This window comes from Chroicocephalus ridibundus, chromosome 9, assembly GCF_963924245.1.
Source record: "Chroicocephalus ridibundus chromosome 9, bChrRid1.1, whole genome shotgun sequence".
Classification (NCBI taxonomy): Eukaryota; Metazoa; Chordata; class Aves; order Charadriiformes; family Laridae; genus Chroicocephalus; species Chroicocephalus ridibundus.
In genome coordinates this window covers 27,082,518-27,103,269 of record NC_086292.1, presented here as the reverse complement: position 1 = coordinate 27,103,269, position 20,752 = coordinate 27,082,518, and the positions used below count along the sequence as shown (strand labels likewise).

At 43.2% G+C, this 20,752-nt stretch overlaps 1 protein-coding gene across 9 annotated transcripts in view; it reads left to right on the top strand.

Annotated features, from left to right (window-relative positions):
* NEO1 (neogenin 1) overlaps window positions 1-20,752 on the top strand; it is a 213,025-nt gene that overhangs the window by 160,283 nt on the left and 31,990 nt on the right. For 7 of the 9 annotated variants that reach the window (XM_063346361.1, XM_063346364.1, XM_063346359.1 and 4 more), the window contains exons 9-17: window positions 4,581-4,735; window positions 5,279-5,427; window positions 7,541-7,679; window positions 11,704-11,753; window positions 12,655-12,799; window positions 14,165-14,275; window positions 17,942-18,136; window positions 18,934-19,029; window positions 20,178-20,401. In XM_063346361.1, coding sequence (XP_063202431.1) covers window positions 4,581-4,735; window positions 5,279-5,427; window positions 7,541-7,679; window positions 11,704-11,753; window positions 12,655-12,799; window positions 14,165-14,275; window positions 17,942-18,136; window positions 18,934-19,029; window positions 20,178-20,401 — 1,264 coding nt within the window. The remainder of the gene's footprint in view (window positions 1-4,580; window positions 4,736-5,278; window positions 5,428-7,540; window positions 7,680-11,703; window positions 11,754-12,654; window positions 12,800-14,164; window positions 14,276-17,941; window positions 18,137-18,933; window positions 19,030-20,177; window positions 20,402-20,752) is intronic. The other 2 variants (XM_063346362.1, XM_063346358.1) reach the window with 1 other exon arrangement.

The window sequence follows — 20,752 nt, the reverse complement described above, 5'->3', positions numbered from 1 at the left end:
GCTTGAGCTGGTGCTTATGTGTAGCAGGTGGTTTCATTGACTTCAATGAGATCTTTGTTTGCTTAAGTGTTCTTGTGGAGCAGGGTTCAAAGTAAGTTCTGAAAGCCTTTTATTAGCACGGACTCCCTATTTTCTGAGCTTCACCAGGCCTTTGCATTTTGGAAGTTTTTTTGTTATGCCTCATAAAGACAGTTGGTATCGCTCATTTCCCAGCCTGGTATGAAAATACTGTGAAATCCTGCCATTGGACCTGGATGTAGAAAATGAGAACAGTAAAACTTATGAAAAAGGAAAGAAAAAAAAATTCTGTTTACCATGGTGATGTTATGTGGTACTTTTTGACCACTTGGTTGGGCCTTGTGGAACCCTTGGTTGGTTGTTGAATAAAGAAATAGATGAGCCTGTCACAGACAACTGAGCAGTCAGAAATCAGAAAATTTTGAAGTCAAGCTTGGATGTGCAGCCCTCCTTTCTTTTTCAGCATTTTAAAACACTGCTTAAATGATCGCTTTGTAGTCCTTGAACTCTACGTGATCGTGTAGCTTTGCTGTGGCTTTAAGCACATATGTGCCATCTCCTCATACTATTAGATTTTTGGCTACATGTACCGCTTTCATTGCATGCGTTACTGGATCCTTTTAGCAACCGAACATTGTCTCTTCCTCGCTTGTGTTTGAGCAGTGATCAGACCAGGTATTTATTTACCTTTTAATCCCGGCTTGTGAAAAATGAAAAATAAACACGCCAACCTAATATGGCCTGGCTTAGCTAGGTATTCTGACATCTCTAAGCCATCTTTAAAGAGCTGTAGAGAGTCATCTTCACCTTGGGAATTGTCGGAGCACTTAAATCCCTCTGCAGCGTACAAGGTGTGCGTTTCCTCAGGTATCACCTGGCTCAGCCACCGCTGATTTACGTTCCTTTTAGTTTTCTCTGTTGAGTGAAAGGAGAGACACACAGAAATGTGGTAAGGTGTTCCTTAACTTTGCCCTTTGAACTTATTTAGAGGATTGCAAGATGCCTGGAACGTGATTTTCCCACCGGGAATCATGGGGTGCTCCTGCGAAAGGCTCTTCCTCTGCCCCCTGCCTTCCCTTTGTGCCGCCAGCAGCTCTGGATGCCAAGAGGTGCCTCCTGCCCTCTGCCCCCGCCCCAGAGAAATGCTGGATTTCACCTTTGAAACTCGGTGTCTGCTTGCAGAAAAACATTGGCCCCTAAGCTGAACGTCACAGAAGATTTGTAAGCAGCAGCAAACAGAGAATTACAGCAAAAATGCAAAATGCTGCCAAAGTTGTAGGAAATTTATTACTTCTGCACTGATGAAAGGTGGTTCTGGTAGTGTACGTAGTGTCTGCCGAGGAGGAGCGCGTGAGGACGCGGGTCTGTAGGGCTGGGAGGTTACTCTTTAACACAGAAACTGAAACTATCCATGGAAGAGCAGCATTTCAGAGCGTGGAAATGAGCGCGTTTCTGCTTGTTTCACTGGCTACAGAATGTCACCAGCTGGTGGTGTCTCTTCGTATTGGCTTCATGGTGTCAGAGAGGCTTTTATTGAGGGAATTACGTGGGAATGAAGTGTCTCGTGGCTTTATGGACACACCTCTAGAAGAACTCAAGTTGTCTGATGAGATAAAAATGACTGTCCGCCTTATAGATTGTACTTGGTTATTTCACCCTTGCGTTAGGTATTCCAAATTTAAGGCAGTTCCCTGAAAAGGGTTTGAAAATTCAAAGGTGTTGGGTGGGCAAAGGGAGGTTTAATTCTGTGAAACTTCAGACAGGCGTGCAGGCAGAGGTCCAAACTTTCCGGCTTTGGCCAAAAATAAAAGAAATAGCTAGCACATTGCTGGTACAAGATGGTGCGTCACAGGTGTGAGATATTCAAATGATATTAAACCTAGGGTTCACCCTAGTGTGCTTCAAACGCAGAAAATGGAGTTTAATTGTGTGTAATCACAGCGTCAAAACGTCTGCGAGCTCTGCACCAGGCTCTCCAGCTGGCACAGGGCACCCGCCCTTCCTAACCGGGCCCGGAAGGTTGTGTTTTATTAGAAGTGTAGCGTTAACCTTCATGTTTCCAGATTAACACTTGTTTCTGGTTTTGAACCATAGGCTTTTTCCCTTAGGTACTTGATAGCTATTTTAAACCTTAACTCTAGTTTACAAAGCTCCTTAATTGGGATTAAACTGGAGTGAGTTAGAATAGTCGTCATGTTGAGCAGGGTGCCAGAGTTACCGGTATGGCCCATCTGGGTTGGTACCTCTTATCCCTGCCTAAACACGTCACAGCTCCTAAATGGTGCTCAAGGCGCCCTAAGAAAGGGCGCAAATGAGAGATTCACGTAGCACTTCATTAGATTAATCTCAACGCATTTTTAACATAGTGTTGTGAGGGAAGGCACAATTCCCACAATTCCTAGTTATTACCGAAAATTGCAGTACTTTGATGTGTCTATTTATTTTTTGATAAATGTTGTCTTTCCATTTAAAAAAAAAATCGATTTTTTTTTTTTTGTAATTTTAAATAATAACCTTGGATTGCTGGGGTTTTTTTTCCTAGATAAAATCAGTGAGTGCGTTTACATTTGAGGCAGAAAATGCAATATATTTTGCATGTCAATGGGAGACAAATGTTATCCCCCAGCTGTGAATCAGTTTGCAAATACCCAGCGTTGTATCTAAGACGCATCTTAAAGGAAATTATCCATTTGAAAACGCATTTTCAAGCAAACGTTGTGTGCTAGCTACAACTGCAAAAGTTAGTGAGGGATATTTATCTTTTTCCCTGCCCCCCCCAGTTTCATTCTGTGGTGGGTATGGTATTTCTTCGGCGCATGTCTCGCTTCTCTGTCAGCTGCTTTCTTGCAAAAAATACTTTATAAACATTAGGAGAAGAAAAATCTTTTGTACCCATTTTTAACTCAAATATGCTATAGTGGTACCCCTCGTTTAACAATGGAAATTTAAAAAGATATCTGGAATAAATTAAGCTGCTTATGCAATGCCGTTTTAGCTCAACTTTCATGAAGGAGAACATTCTAGAAAATGTGTTTAACTCGTTCTTTAGTTACAGGAAAGGGTATTGTTTCCCTCGGTATAGATACAGTGTAATAGCGCAGAAATCAACGGGGATTTCGAAATGTTTTCAACCAAGTTATGCTAAATCAACCGTACCAGTTGATTTAAAAAGAAATAAATTAAAAATGGGGCTTTTGGCATCATATTTCCATGGTGTAAACTAACGCATAATGGCTGGAAGGTAGGAAAGAGGAGACTGTGGAATAATTTTGCCTGGGCTTCTGTGTTAAAAGTGATTTAATAGCAGCTAATCATCGGGCTGAGAGTTGTCTGCCCTCTGCTGTAGAGCTGAACAAAGTCTAGCAGACAAAAGGGGAAGAATTGTATTCAAAACAGTCCCATTTTCTCTTTATTTTCTCAGTGGGGAAGTTCTTGATTTCTTCTTTTGTCATCCTGCTTTGATGTGGATTTTCAGGGTGCAGGGAGCCCCTTTTCGCAGCAGTGCAGCATGTGGGTGTCGCTGCCCGAGCCCGGCTCCCCGCGATTTCACCTGAGAACGGCAGTGGCTTGGAAATAAAGGCTGCAGTTAGTTGATGATTAATCTTTTCATCTTCCCCTCAATCCAGAGCTTGATAAGAGCTGACGGAGTTGCCCGCACGGAAAACTGTGCTTCCCGGGGTGAAGCCCCGGCTCCCCGTGACCGAGGGTGCGATGGAGGATCTCCGAATGCGGGGCAATAATCCTGCCCCCTCACCCCAGCACCCAGAGTGCCTTCTCCCAGCTGGATTGCGTCTTTCAGCTTGCAAAATGTCGGCCTTTTTTAACTGGCAGACAAGCGGGGGGTCCCGCAGCCCGGAGGTGCGCGCCCTCCCGCTGGGCTGGGGATGGTGTGAGAGGAACCGGTGCCGGGGGCTGCTCCGCTCCCCTGTCGGGGACGAGGGACGGGCAGACGCTGCCTTGTCTTGACTCCGCTACTTGTGTGGCGTAAACGGCGTAAATGCCCCAGCTGTCTGCCTGGGCGGAGGCGAGCCAGAGCCCCTGGGTGTTTTTAACAAATCTAAATATTAGGGAGGAACTAAAGTAAAGTTTGGAGGTGGAAGAATACATTAAAACAGCTGCTTTGAAAAAGGCACAGAAAGCAGCCCCACAATATTAACAAAAAATGCCTTAAATCTCCCCAGACTCTGCATGCTGCTTAAATATTTTTTCTTCTGCCTTCAGAGTAGTAGGATAAACTGTCACTGTGAATTATCGCATGCTGTTATGAGAATAACAAAGAAACTACTTAGAATTTTGTGATGTCGAGCATAATTTATTCTTTTACTTCAGTACATTTATTTTTTTCCAAAGAGAAGTTACAAAATTAGCTGTTTGTCACCAGCAATTTTGGCATATTATTGTTTTATTGTGTGCTCTGCGCTGTATAAATAACCACATCATTAACACATTAGATGTATTCAAATGGGATACATCTTAGTAGCAACTATTTCCCTATTTGCCCCTCAAAAACCCTCTTACTAATCAATGACTGTTTCTGTGCCCAACCCTTTGGCTTCCTGAAGGGAACGTGTTGAAAATACAAGTCGTCCTGGAGAGACACAAGTGACGATCCAGAACCTGATGCCAGAAACGGTTTATGTCTTTCGCGTTGTGGCTCAGAACAAGCACGGCCCCGGCGAGAGCTCTGCGCCGCTGAAGGTGGCAACCCAGCCTGAGGGTAAGCCGGAAATATTGTGAGCCTTCTTGACTTTGGGATCAATTTTTTTGTTTGTTTGTCTTCCCCATTCATGACCTTTCCCAGAATAAGTTGATACTCTTCAAAGTTGCACTTCCCGACCCTAGTTTCAAAATGATTTTCCAAGCCACTATCTTGATGTGCTTTACGTGATTTATTCTCCCCCTTGAGCAGAACTGATCAGACATTACTTGTTAAATTCTCTAAAGTTTCTGTTATAAAAGAAATACTTTTAAATCGATGTTAACTGTAAGAGGAAAAAAAAGAAAACCTTAGGAAAAACCAAAGTGTGTCATTTGTTCGGATCATTCGGGTCAAAACGTCTGACGCAGGGAGCAGGATCTCCTTCAGAAACTTGGTCCCGCCTTTGAACCCCAATGAATGCATGTGAAATTCTGAAGTGTGCAAAAATACCCATCTTTTAACTGGGGTTGATTAATAGTGAAGTTGATGGGGAAAATGGTGAGCTACTGACAATGTAAATGGTTAGACTTGGCAACTAGCAGTTCCGTGCTTACATTTCAGTTCAGCTTCCTGGTCCAGCACCCAATATCCGAGCGTACGCCAGCTCACCCACCTCCGTTACTGTCACCTGGGAAACGCCGCTGGCTGGCAATGGAGAAATCCAGAACTACAAGCTCTACTACATGGAGAAAGGCCAGGACACTGAACAGGTACAGAGCCGGCTCTTCCTGCCTGATACACGATGCCATTAACAGCCTTCTGGCTTTTATTATGTTTTTACCTCAAATTTCTAGAAACACCTTGTGAAAGTGCTCCTTTTTCTGATAGACTGAATTCTTGGGCCTAAAATACAGAAATACTTAAAATAAAAAATCCAGCATGAAATGTATATGTCTTGGAATTAAAACAATATTTTATCTGATGGCTTAGTTAGGTATTCAAGGAGAATTTGGGGTTGTCCATCATATCACAAGAGAAGAACTCGATAATGGTTATATCATTAAGAGTTCTGGTGCAAGTAGCGTAAAGGATGTTTGCATAGTTTTTGGAGGTTGGCTGGTTTTATTTTGGTAAAGTAGGCTAAATACTGATTTTACCATCATCCTTAATATGAACTGTCCTTGCTTCTTGAGTTCTTTGATCCAGTGATGGATATTTTGGTAGTGGTGTCTAATTGATTACATTTTCTTATCATTCTACTGGAAAAATCCAGGATGTTCTGTACAAATATAGGTTGCCACCTGAGAATAATCACAATTTTGGGATGATTAATCCCAGTCATTTAATTATCCATCCGAATGCATATGAATATGATTCCAGGTTTAAAAAAAGCTAAGGGAAGAATATTTTTGATAGCATTTAAAATAATTTTTCACACCTGTCTTTAAATAAGGAAGTTGTAATCCTTAGATCATAGAATCACAGAATGGTTTGGGTGTGAAGGGACCTCAAAGACAACCCAGTACCACCCCCTGCCCTGGGCAGGGACACCTCCCACCAGCCCAGGCTGCTCCAAGCCCCGTCCAACCTGGCCTTGAACCCCTCCAGGGATGGGGTAGCCACAGCTTCTCTGGGCAACCTGGGCCAGGGGCTCACCACCCTCACAGCCAAGAATTTCTTCCTAATATCTCATCTAAATCTCCCCTCTTTGAGTTTAAAACCGTTCTCCCTTGTCCCACGGTTCCCCTCCCTGATCCAGCATCCCTCCCCAGCTTTCTTGGAGCCCCTTTAGGGACCGGAAGGGGCTGGAAGGTCTCCCTGGAGCCTTCCCTTCTCCAGGCTGAACCCCCCGAGCTCTCTCCTCACAGCAGAGGGGCTCCAGCCCTCCCAGCATCTCCGGGGCCTCCTCTGGCCCCGCTCCAACAGCTCCGTGTCCTTGTGCTGAGGACTCCAAAGCTGAGTGCAGTACTCCAGGTCAGGTCTCGTGAGAGCGGAGCAGAGGGCAGAATCCCCTTCCTCACGCTGCTGGGGATGCAGCTCAGGATACGGTTGGCCTTCTGGGCTGCCAGTGCACATTGCCGGCTCATGTTGAGCTTCTCGTCCATCAACACCCCCAAGTCCTTCTCCTCAGCGCTGCTTTTCATCCATTCTCTGCCCAGCCTGGATTTGTGGTTGGGATTGCCCTGACCCATGTGCAGGACCTCGCACTTGGCCTGGTTGAACTTCATGAGGTTCCCATGGGCCCACCTCTTCAAGCCTGTCCAGGTCCCTCTGGATGGCATCCCTTCCCTCCAGCGTGTTGACTGCTCCACACAGCTTGGTGTCATTGGCAATCTTGCTGAGGGTGAACTCGATTCTGCTGTCCATGTCGCTGACAAAGATGTTAAACAGCACCAATCCCAGTACCAACCTTTGAGGAACACCACTCATCACTGGTTCCTTTTGGACTTTGAGCCACTGACTGCAACCCTTCTGGTGCGGCCATCCAGCCAGTTCCTTATCCACTGAGTGGTCCATCCATCACATCCATTCCTCTCCAATTTAGAGACAAGATAAAATGTCATTTTCTACTTCTGCATCCCACTGTTCAAAACGTAATAATACTTTCTCCTAATAGAGAAATTTGCCCAGTCACTTTTCATTCACGGAACCAGTGGCCGCAGTATGATTCATGGCACAGAGGTAGCGCTTTCTCTTGCAAGCTCACTGTGAGCATCTTCACAAGTCCTGGCTGTATAGGAACTGGGCATTTGATCTGCAGGGGCTACAGAAAGGTGTTGTTCTGGTTGTGACTTTATTACTGCACTGAAAAGTCTTAGACCTTTATAATAATTGCAGACCTGCTTCTGACCTTGACTTGTTCGCGTGTTTGTTTGTGAACAGGATGTTGATGTAGGAGGACTCTCCTACACCATTAACGGATTAAAGAAATACACAGAGTATAGTTTCCGAGTGGTAGCTTACAATAAACACGGTCCTGGAGTCTCGACGCAAGATGTGGTTGTACGAACGCTGTCAGACGGTAAGCTGCTTTATTCCAATTATTTTTTTTTTTTTTGGCAGGAATTATGTGGCAATTTCCTTTAAGTGAATTTTTAACCAGGAAGACTTCTATGTTTTTAGTTCATTGTTGCCCTATTTTATTAATAATGTAGTGGTTGTGTATGGCCACACATGCTGAAAGTTCCCCCGGAGGCTTTCCAAATTAGGTGAAAGAAAATTACTGTACCTGATTCTGATTACGAAACAACTGTGTCCTTCATTTCAACATCAGTAGTTTATTTCATGGGTTATTGAGTCTACATAGTATTAAGAGTGGACAGAAACACGATTAAATTGAAGTCAACGACTCCAAATTATTTTTTAGCTTCTATAATATTTTTACATATGAGCAGACTTTTGCTTCTGGAGTGTTTTTATTTTAATTGCGGTTGTATGGGAAAATGATGCATGTCTTTGGACTCCAGCACTATTAAATCAATTGCATATAAGAATGAAAGCAGGAAATAGTAACAGTTTTTTTTCTGTAAGGCAAATAAAGAGGTAATGTGAGCAAATATGTGAAGAATTGCAGAATGATCAGAGTTAACATTAACTTTTGATTTTTGTAGAGAAGTTAAATTATGTGTAAGAACAGTCAGACCAAAAGCGAGCCTAGCCTGGCATCCTCTCTCCAGTAGTGACCAAAAGCAGAGCAGAGGAGCAGAGAGGAATATTGTCCGGGATTCTCTGCGTCCAAAAGTTTGTTTCTCCGAGACTTCTTGACTCTGCAGTGGTTCCTGCGTATTTACTAATTCTGCGTAAATACTAATACTAATTCAGTTTCTCTTCCGTGAAACCCTGCCAGCATCCTCTTTAACCCACGTCAGCTTTTAGCATCCACAACATCAAGTGGACAAGGATTCTACAAATAAACTTTCTGTGAAAAATCACCCCCTTTTGTCTGTTTTGGACCTGCTGTATGTCAATGTCAGCTGTTGCCTATAGCTGTACTGCCTGAAAGGGCGAATAATTGGTGTGCGCCAGCCCTCTCTGTCCCACTCCTCACTTTCTAGACCTTTGCTGTATTCTCCCTCATTCATCTCTTTCCCAGCTCCCAAAGTCTCAGAAGGCATTAGCCATTACTTTTCTGGAAGCTGTTTTAACCTTCATTGCCCTTTTCTGAACTTTTCCTAGGTTGCTTTTCTCCTGCATGCTTCCAAAATTGGAGGTAGAGGGAACTACAACTGTATCAAACATGCAAGTGCGTAGTTGCTGGCATTTGACTGACTTTTTGGCTCATTCTGAGCATTGAGGTGACATTTTTGGGGTAGGCTGGTGTTGGTGGGCTTGGTCCGTTAGGGCCATCATTCTGCATATAGAGGCAGGTTCATTTTTCCCACTCGTGTAACTTGTTCTACCATGAATTTCATCTGTCACTTTAACACCCCGGCACAACATGTCCTGAAGTCTTAATGCAATTCCTCACCGTCGGATCTTGTCTGTACTAACATTTGTCACCCCGCTGCTCATCCTCATTTCATCACTTAGGAGTGTGTTGAGCAACAGGGATCTCGGCGCACACCATGGTCGAGGCCCACAGGTCACCCCCCACCACGTACGTTCCTGCCTTCTCTTTCCTTTCTTTTAGCCAGTTGTCTGCTCAGGCAAGGACTTCTCTTCTGTCCCCTCGTTGCTTCGTTTCTTAAGAGCCCTCCAGCAGGTTTGCGATGGGAGATTTCCCTTTAAAAAGTGACAAATACACATTATTACTGCATGTAGCTAGGAATTTCGTGCTTTATTGTAGCTTCAGTTTATTTGCCTAATACAGGTTTCTGACTTACTACTTGAAGTTTCTCAAATGGAACGCCTTTTCTAAAGACTGTCATCAAATTTCCCATCTCCCAGTGTCGAGGTAACTTGTGGGAGGTTACAGCCCACTGTCAGTCAGGCAAACGTTTCAGTCCCCAGCTCCTTGAGAAATCCTGGATGAATAGCATCGGAGCCTGGCAACACACTGCTGTTCTGACTCTTCCATAATCCTCTCTATTGACATTTCTGTTCTAGAGATTCTGTAAGTCCCTTGTACAGGGTGTCATGGAAACCTCTCCTCTTCCTTTCGCTCAGTACAAAGGCAAAGAAGGTAGTTGTGCGGCTTAATTAATTTTCTTTTTCTGTCATACTCTGAGCATTTGCTAACTCTACAATTTCTCTAAAGGGCTTCCAGCTCTGTGTTTGAAGAAGAATTTATCACTAGTTGTAATGTCATTTTCAAGTTTTCCTGAAGTTCTTTCTGGCCCGACTTAGGTTTTGACCTTTAACCTATGGATATTTATTTTCTACAGCTTTCTGAAGGATGTCATCTTGCAGTCTTACAACCCTGCTGCTTAACCATGCCGATCTCCCCTTCAATCTATCAAATCTTTCCGGATGAACAATGCATATTTTCTTCTTGTGTTTTGTTATTGTGGTGTCTGTAAACAATCTCCATGTTTCCTGAGGGATTTCTCTCCAAGCACCTTTAACTTCTCTTTTAACAAGCTGCCGTGGTTTTATGTAGGTTTTTGCTCCTAATCTAAGTATGTTACGGTGGTTTGTTGCGGGATAGCTCTTTGGGTATTACAGTTTGAACCAAGGATTGCATCTCTTCTCGTGTCTTCTTGGTCTAGAGGAAGCAATCACGTATGTCATCAGTAATCTCTGCACCACTCTACAACGTACCACACTGGGCTCTGCCTTTCCTCGCGAAGCCCGTAGGAAATCCATTTCATCTGCCCACCTGGACAAGTTCATAGTCTGATCTGAGTCTAAGCTTACTTTGACGTAACGTGAACTGTGCACGTGGTGAGATATGTGTATATGAATATATTTACATACGTGTATCCCTCCCTGTTGTCCTACTGATTGTCTTTCTCTCACCAGATCTGCAATATAAGCATGAATTATTAATCACTCCTTGTGAAACCCATGACGTATTTTTAGGTTGTTCTTGAAGTAGGCGCCAATTGCGTAAAACAAACAAACATCAAAAAACCCCGTGACTTTATTTCATTTCCTTCTCTTAACCTCTGTTCTTGCTTTTTGAAGGACGTAGCACTTTAACCCCTCGGTCTGGTGATTTCAGACTCAGTCCAGTTGGCAAGAGAGAAGGAAAAGCAAATCCTCGTTGTCTCCGTTTCTGTTGTGGGCTAGTGGGAGAGGGGTATTTGTTTAGCCACACCGCAGTGTACCTTTCCCTTATCGCAGGCCACTTTCACTGTACGTGCTCAGGAGTGTTTTCTTAGGTATTGTTGTGGCTGGTGTGAGTTATTTGGAAAATGCATTATTCAGGCCGGAACAATCTTGAGTCCTGTTGTGCCGCTCGCCTGTCCTTGTGCTTTGCCTGGACCCTCACCTTCCTCCCAGGGAACCTTTATCTTTGCCTTTGAGCAAACGTTTGTGAGGCTGAAGTGCCGTGACGAGGATTTCCTCCGTCTCAGGTTCTCTCTTACATTGCCTGTTTGTCTGATGGAGCTTCGCTACAGCTGGTAAAGAACTAACAAAGAGTGGAAGTTCAGCAGCAGACACTACCTTTGCGATGCGCTTCACCTCTTCAGTAACACAGCGGTGTGTTGACTCTTGAGTTTTGAGTTGAGTCTTGAGTTTTTCCTGTTGCAGAAAGTCACGATAACAAAAAAACATGGCTAGAATTTTAAATGTGGGTTCACAGAATCCAGCATGTAAATTAAAGACTTGATTTTGAAAAGTACTGAATGTGCTCTTCTCTCAGAGTTTATGGGAAGTACCTTTACATTTCAGACGTTTTTTATTTAGATACCTGTGATAAGTAAAGACCTGAATAAAAAGTGAGTTCGTTCTTTGTGATGAGAATCCGTAAACCTCCTAAGCCGGTCACTGTATGTCATAAAGTATCTGGTAGAATTTTGGAGTTGCTTTATATGGTCTCTTAAACCAGCAAGGTTTGTACTTGCATAATGAACAATAGCAGAGAGTAGTTGTGTATGGAAATACAGTATTTGATATGGTATATGGAAATTTTGGTCTTCTAATTCCGTTAATGTTTCTAGTCCCCAGTGCTCCACCACAGAATCTAACGCTGGAGGTACGGAACTCCAAGGTAAGATGTGGAGAATTTCCCCTTGGTAGCGGGTAAATAAAGAGTTGGTGGATCTCAGATTGACCAAATTTTACAGCTGCGTTGGGTCTTTTTTTCTACCGTGCTGCTTTTCAGCTCTTTGTGCATGAGCTGCCCAACAGGAGAATACCTGAACATGGGGCTTGAAGCGTTAGAAACTCTGATGCAGCTGTGGGCTGTACGTCATGGGATGCAGTGAGGACAGTGACAGTGTACCAAAGCCTGGAGGCTAATTATGAATGAGGTTTAATCATGCTCAAAGGCCTGAAGCACCAGAGCTTGAATGTGTTCCTGTTGATGAGCTATTGTTTATGTGCATGTGGATACAAACTGCGTTTGTAGTGTCCTGGGCACTTCAAAAGAGAAAATTATATACTCCGTCATTACGAGTTTAGTGATTATGATTGGAGATTTTTTAAAAAGCCCTTTCTAAAAACTCTTTTCTAAATACTTTCTTCTACTTCCCATATGATTAAAAATCAATAACTTCCTCCACATAAACTACCGGTCAGATGACTTGTACCCTTTAGAGGCAATACCAGTTCTTAAAGATAGATCCTCAAGTCACATGTGTCTTAAGATAACCTGAAGAAAATGAAAGGGAAACCCAAGGGGCCATTTGTGAAATTGGACTCAGAAGGTCTAATAGGATTGAAGCGCTTTGAGCTGAACTTCTCGAGGCACAGGCGTGACCTGGGCTGCTGATGAATCAGAGGTGCTTTACTTTTTACCGATAAGCCTATGGCTTACTGTATGAAAATGCAGTACTTCCTGTATGCGTGTTTTTCCGTTTTGTGTTTTGTGAAGTATTAGCAGCATTAGTAGTAGTTTCCCTGGCTGCGCGGGGGGCGATGGCTTTGTAACGACCTCCTGCCTTCCGCAGAGCATCATGCTGCACTGGCAGCCTCCTCCTGCGGGGACACACAGCGGGCAAATCACTGGCTACAAAATTCGCTACCGTAAGGCGTCCCGCAAGAGTGACGTAACGGAGAGCATCGGTGGGACCCAGCTGTTTCAGCTGATCGAAGGTGAGCTGTTATTTGCAAGCATTTGTTGGCAGAAGGAGGTTTTTAGGTGCTTTTAGCGGGCTGAGGCTGAGAAGACATGTTTGTGTAGGGTTCTTGCCTTGCAAGGAAAAATAAAAGCACTTAAAATGAGTGTCGTAGGTTATGAGGTAGTGTGGGCTGGCTCACAGTAACCGAAGTCTTGTGACCTGTTTTCTAGCCCTCATTTCGCCGTTGATTTGCCGAGGGACTGGATGAGTCCTCTTAAAACCTATATAGAAGGCATAGGGGTTGCATGGAGAAGATGGACAGACACGATGAGCTCAGGACCAAATGCCAGAAGTAAAAGTCTGGAGACGGATGTTGGAGAGATGCCGTTTGGGGGGGGGCGGTTGGCAGACTCCCCTCTCTGCGCATGGGTGTGATGGAGGTGTCTGTGCTCTGTCCTGCCCCACTCGCCCACCAGCCCAGCGCAGATCCCGCGTGTGAGCTTCTCACCTCAGGCACCCGCGCACAGCATCCCACCCAATTTCACTGACATTAACCTTTTTTCTTCTTTCTGGCATGAACATAATATATCTTCTCTTGATTTTATACACTTAAAGAAAATACAGCCTAGTACATGGCTTAGTATAAGTTATATATTGTTACCAGAACTATAATTTTGTATAGCAGAAATAAACAGTACACGAGAACAGGAGCAAGACTACAGATTGTTCATTTTTTAAATCTCAGTAAACAAGCAGTTGGTCAAAAGAGAAGAAATTGTGCTTCTCTAGAAAATGAATACACGCTTTTTAACGAGATGTTTTGATTTGTTCTCAGAAACTCCAGCTGTGACTCAGTTTTAGTTTTCTCAGAGTGGGAGTCGATATACGCCTGTAACTAGAGAATATTTTTGCCAGCAACAAAGCCGGTTTAATAAGTTCCATATACCAAATTCTGAGTGTGTTTTCATACTGCTTGCGTTACTGATTATCCACTCCTATGTGCCATAAATCAACTATTTGCTCATTTTGGTCACTTGTTGTCTATACTGTATACTATTTTTAGTTATGGATGCGGGTGGTTCTGTACTTAAAACTAATTAATCGCCAGCAATTAAAGCCGGCTGCAGACAGCACCTCACGGTGTCTGCCAGTGGCCCACAGGGACAGTCTGCAGTGTCACAGCGCTGGGTGTCCCTGGTCACAGTTCAGCTGTCACACCCCGACTGGTGTCAGTGGAGCTGCTGTTGCTGTTCCTGGCCGCCTGTTCCGCTCAGGGGGCAATGGTGGGCGAGAGGCAATTCGCCCTCAGGCTGTACCTGTATTTTAATTAGGAACTGTGATTCCTGCGCTCAGGGTCGGAGTTCTGGTGGTGATGTCTTGGGTGCTCTTTGTCTCTTAGGTCTTGAACGAGGCACAGAATACAGCTTCCGAGTAGCTGCCCTGACCGTTAACGGGACTGGACCTGCCACCGACTGGGTATCAGCGGAAACGTTTGAGAGTGACCTAGATGGTAAGATCATAAGTGTGATGATACTTGTGACTTCAAAAGCATTAGAATTCGTGGACAGGGCACAGTAATGTTTGATTGCCTTTTTAAAAGGCAAGCCTGATTTTATTCGGTTGTTTTTACTGTGTTCTAATTATACAATGTGTTTTATTTATGATTAAAATTAATTTTTATTTTAACATAAAATTCTTGCCAAGTCAATTAAATAGCTTGAAATTAAACCCTGCCTCTACGCTTTCTACTGCTGTATGTTGGCACTGTGTTTTTCTGCTAAGAAACACCCAATTATGAATTACAACGTCAGTGTTTCAATATTTAAATAATCATACATTATAAGATTCATACAATGGTAATAGTGGCTTGCTTTTTATATTGTAATAAAATTCATCTTGTTAATTATGCAGGGGTTTACATGCTATGAACCAGAGTGGGGGGACTGTTTTCCTGGAGGGAGGTGAAATAGCGATTATGTACTTACGTACCACCGAAATTATGCAAATGAAACCATCGAAGTGTGCCTCAGAGAGCACAGAGTGGTGATTTGGTGTTTTGGTATTCGGGGATACCGTGCGGTGACGGACTAGAGGAGCTCCTGTTGGCGGCAGTGCAACTATCGGTGTCTGCACTGTGGTTGCACACTTGGAGCTGTGACTCTGTCGAACAGGAGAGAGGTGCCACGGTAGGAGGAAAGAAGCACGGAACGGTGGAAAACATTGGTGTGTGGCCCAGAGACCTTTGCAGTTTTGCCGCTGTTTCACTGGTACCATGCTTTGTTAAAATGCTTTTCCTGGGCTTTTTTTTTATTTTTATTTTTGGCTTGGGCTCTTTCTAAAGAGAACATTCGTCCCCCAGTAATTGTTATTTTGCCACTTTAAAAGAAAAGGGAGATTGATCTATTTTCAGTAGTGGTAGAGCAGTCTGGACCATAACTCTGTCAGAGATGCAGTCTTTTCCACCAAATCCATGAATCCATGATATACGGTATATGGCACCATGTTAACCTCTTGTTTTTCCAGTTTAGAGGTTAGCAATAAAAGTAGAAAATATTCTGTGAAAAATGTCGACCTTTGATAGTTGGTCCAGATGTTTGGTATTTACTACACTAGAATAATTCGCAAGAGGGAACCTGATTCTTGCAGAATTCAAATGAGCAAATCTGTGAGCATTTCCCAGCATCTGACAAAGAACAATTAAAATGGAAGAAAAGTGCCATTTTTAAAAGGATGGCTGGGGCGAATCCCTTTGGAACTGCCTGCGTGGAGCTGGTGGTTCTGGGTAGACAGTTCCTATTTCTGAAAAGTGTTTAATTAGTGCTGTTGCACACAGGTAACCTTGTGCTTTGTACCGGCTGTCTCCCTCTTGGCTTTGTTAGAGGAGCTGGAGGGTCATTCCAGCTTCATGCCACGGGATCCAGTAATGGCTTTCACATCTGTGTGGCTCGGGATTCAGTTATGCTGGCAGCGGGGAGAGAGAATGATAAAAGACCTTCAATATTTGCTCTGGACTGTTGGAAAATTGCTTCCGCAGTCGGCTGATGAAGCACTCGAGAGCCCGGCTTCAGTCTTTGCGTTGTGCAAAGTTGATGCTCATCTTAATACTTGTCATTGCTTATCCTCCATGGCTTAATCAAAAACAGCGCAAAACCCAATGTTAACAGTAGAGTTCAGGTTTGTAGGTATTGAAAATGCCTTTTTAGAGTTGAAATGGCTTTCGTCCGTGTGTGTATCTTCCTCTCTGCGGATGTGACACAACCTTGTGGCTTTGAGGAACCGCTGGTTCCCCGAGCTGAAGCACAGCTCTGTGCACAGGCAGCACTTATACAAGGTAATGACCATGTTCTCTGCATCGGAATGAGAGCGAGCAACACTTTGCCAAGAGCATCAGGATTAAATTTAAATCGGACAGAAGGAGGGAAAAGAAAAGAACCCTTTGGTTCTGTGTTGATTTTTTAATTTTAGTGAGTTTCAAATTGGAGTGTTGCAGTCCTTGCAGGAAATCGAATTTTATGCATACACTCTACAGTGAATAAAGTAATAAAAATTCACAGTTAAGACAGTGTAGCATGGTATTCATATCATTCCCTATATGTGTATGAGATATTGGTGTATGTGCATACTGGAAAGATGACGTATATTTTTTGCTTTTCGTTCTTTAGTAAGCTCGTGGGTAATTTCAATACCATGCAAATGCATTTACAGCTAATCTTGAATTTCTTGGGTTCGGTAGACATGTAAGGCGTAACTCCATTTTATTCCGTGGCTGCTTTTTGAATTTAAATAGAAAATAATTCACTTTATAGTGTCATCAATGTAAATGGGAGCCAGACGGTTACAATTTCGCGTTAGCAGGGCTGTGTAGTTCTGCGGAGTCGGTGCAAGTCCCGCCGGGAGCATGTGCGCAAGCGGTGTCAAACAGTTGTACAAAGTTTATCCCCAATGCTCTAACTTCTGCGCAGTTAAAAATGTCATCTCTTGTATTGCAATTCTGTAGCTTTTTTGTCTTTATTAGTTGTGAACTTTAATTGATCAGCTGCGTCAGCTGGAGACCACGAACTCCCCAGGCTGGCAGGCCAGTGGCGTATTAGGAGCCAAATAATCCTGTTGTGATGCTTTATTAAATGTTTTTAGATAAATGCAGCATGTTTCATTAAAATGAAATCCCTGCAGGAAGCAGAACTCTCGGAACTGATTTTATTTTAGAGTGGGGAACTCGGCTTGCTGTTGCGCAGAATTATTTAAAATCTGTCAAGGTATGGCAGGCTCCAGTAGCCTGGCAGAAGTACTTATTTCATTTTTGAGAAGTTAAAACAAAGGTGTGGACACTAGTACGTACAGTGCAGTTGTGCTTTTAGATTGCTTTTAAGCTGTAATCAACATTGGGGGAAAATCCTTTTAGTAAAAATATTAGGGGATTATGGTGAGATACCGCGGGGTCCTGCTGCTGCTAAGGATCCACATTCCATCCCTCCGTTGGGTCGTGACTAGATCGGTGTGGCTTGTCGGGGCAGGGCTTGAGCGCTCAATACGGACTCTGAGGATTATTTGATCTCGTGGTAGAGTTGCGTAGTCTGTCTGTATAGCCTGTGAATGGTGTAGAAGAGACTGGAGGATTTAAACAGCGACGAGTATAGGACAAACCACAACAAACCTTTGCAGCACGTGCAATATCCACCTCACTGACAGTTCTTCGGAATACTCTATTTAGTTGTACAACGAGCTGAGGAACCTTCCTTTTATCACCAGTGTGTCTTCCATGTGATTATTTTAATGCTCACAAGTAAGTAATATGATGGAACTAAAAGTAGATTGCTTTGTGGAGGGGAGGGTGTGATAAATTTAATGCGTATTTTGAAGAACTACAAATGGGAAAGAACATGCACAAACATCAAAAAAGTTTGCCTCGAAGGAAATCTGATGTTTTTCTTCAGTACGATTGTCGTTTCTTTTAAAGAGAGTATCTATTAAAATATATTAGTATATGAAACTATGTTAATTTTCTTCTGCTTATTAGAGTTCTTCACTCTCTGGTGTACAATAGAGCTCTCTCCTTTGGAGCGTACTGATTTCAGTCGCCACAGAGTACAAGTGCTACATTTGACCCTACAGACTCAGAGCTCTTCATGTCATTACCTTTGTTTAATCCATCATTTTCCTTATTTTCCTTTAACAGAAACCCGTGTTCCTGAAGTTCCGAGTTCCTTACATGTCCGTCCGCTTGTCACCAGCATCGTAGTAAGCTGGACTCCACCCGAGAACCAGAACATCGTGGTGAGAGGCTACGCCATAGGGTACGGCATTGGCAGTCCCCACGCGCAGACCATCAAGGTGGACTATAAGCAGAGATACTACACCATTGAAAACCTGGGTAAGCAAAGGGAATGAACATCAGCGCCCACCTTTTACCTCTCATTTATATTGCTGTTTTCTACTTCTACGGTATTATAAATAAATGAAACTACAAGCATGTTTTTAAGAGGATCTTTTTCCTTATTCTGATATTATGCCTGATGCCAAACTGTTGATAAATTTCAAATAAACTCAGTTTTCTGCTGGTAGAGGCAGAGGAATAAAAAAACCTCCAAACCCAGAATCCTAAATTCACCAGGCTCGAAGCATTGATTTGATGGTTTCCCTTTAATGGTTATTACAGAATCTTTCATGCCGAGCAGCATTCCCTTATTCTCCTGCTGCTGCTGCAGAACAGGTGGCTTCAGGCAAAAAAGAAACTAAAATGTCACCAAGATACAGTGGCATCTACTTTAAAAGAAAAATACAGATTCGCCCCTCCACAGAATTCTCTGTGGTAGGTAAAATACCTTGAAAGCAAAATAAATATTAGGATTGCAAAGTTCCATAAAATTGGAGTTTTGGACAATATTATAGTAGAGCAATTTAAAAATGTTAATTTTTAAATGTTTTTCCTGACTACTGTTTTGACGGTACTTCGGGTGGGTTTGCTGCAACTGTAGACTTCTGCTGCATGAGAACTATTGAACACTAACAGAAGGTCTGCGCAGAGACATTCTCAACTAAAATTTAGTCTTGTTATTTCATGTATTTCAGTTAAAAAATAAAAGACTGAACAGAGAACATGGAGAAGCAGAAAATAGGATTCGCTGACAGTATGCACTAAAAAAGTGTTTAATTTCTTCCCCCCTTTAGACCCGAGCTCCCACTATGTCATAACTCTGAAGGCGTTTAACAACGTTGGTGAAGGAATCCCTCTGTACGAGAGCGCAGTCACCCGCCCGCACTCAGGTAAAGGCCAGGGGCCGCTCTGGAGTTCCCCCCAGCTGGGAATTTCTGACGTACCTCCGCAGGGCCACTGCGGATAGGCTGGACTGTACTGTAAGGGTCTTGTTTTTCAGTGGCGTCGAGTAGACTCCATCGCTTTAGCTGACTGGGCTCACCGCGATTACCGCGCCTGTTCCGTCTGTTTGTTAAACCACCTAAAACTGGTTTCATTTTTAAATTACAAAACCTAGCTTTCAACTACTTAGTGATGTTCTCATTCGAAAAGTTACCGTTAGCACAAATTGTGTGGGTGCAGTTGTAAAGGCATTGCCCTTATTTTGCTTTTTATGGACAAGTATCGATGTTTCTGGTCTTTTACGCTGAGGTTTTCAATATGATGCCTGCATTCTCTTTGTCTAAGTCTCAATCTGCTGTCACTTACACTAAACAAGTATATATTTTTTTCCATCATGTAATACATTAGTAAAAGATTTTAGGCAGACAAATTTGTTTGCAAGCGAGCGATTGCTGTGCTCTGGCTCGCTCTGCTCCCCACGAGACTGTTGACATTATTTAGTTATTTTGTGTAGATGTTACCGCTTCTATTTGGTTTAGTCTTCTGAAGAGCAGGAACTCTTACAGATTTTGTAGACGACATTGGAATTGCAGTTTCTTCAGTTACTGCAATTTTGTATGATACTTGGAACTTGATTGCCATTACCATTCTTTAAAAGATGATGGCAGTTCCCTGTGATGTTGATAACGCGGCATTTACCCATCTAGAAGGCCGCCAGCTCTTTTTCCTCCTCCTCGTTTTCTGGAAGAGGAATCAGTGGACGTTCTGAGGCAAATAAAGTCCAAGTTAAAATTACTGTATGTCTGGGGTTCTTAGGCCATGTCTGGATGCACTGAACACTAATACGATTATTAATATATACTAGCATATATATATTGTCTTACTGTCTTAAGAAAGGAACACGATGCAAGAGTAATTTTATTAGCCAGTCGTATGTCACCTATTAACTCTGGCTTTTCTCTCTTTTTCTCCATTTCTCACCTTTCATTTCATTGTACTACCCTGCATTTCCCCTTTTTTGTTTTTGTTTACATTAAAATGCCACCTTCTCCCTTTTTAATTATAATACATGACTTTTTACCCATCAATTCCCTAGACACTTCCGAGGTTGATTTGTTTGTTATTAATGCTCCATACACTCCAGTGCCAGATCCGTCTCCCATGATGCCACCGGTGGGAGTTCAGGCTTCCATCCTGAGCCACGACACCATACGGATCACTTGGGCAGACAACTCTCTGCCGAAGAACCAGAAGATCACAGATGCTCGCTACTACACAGTCCGCTGGAAAACCAATATTCCTGCAAATACGAAGTACAAGGTATTGGCGTTTCGACACCACTAACACGGCTGCGTTATTTCAATGAGAAGACGTGTCATTCATGTGCAAGTCAGGGTTAAGCGAAAGCTGAGAGTAAAGACAAGCACTTAGGAATCGGTATAGAAATGTGCCCAGTTTTATTTGAGCTGCCCGGACTGAGTTCGGTACTGCTCAGGTACATCGTCACTTCAAGGGTTCTTCTCAATGTAGTGGAAGTAGTTGTTTTTGTGGTCTCTTTTGTGTGCGTGAGTGTGAGAGAGGGAGACGGGGTGTTGTGTGTGAGGGGGTGGGAGAGCTGGCTCGGGAAAGGCAGGCAGACGCTTCCCGGAGTAGGTTCTGCTGTGAAACCAT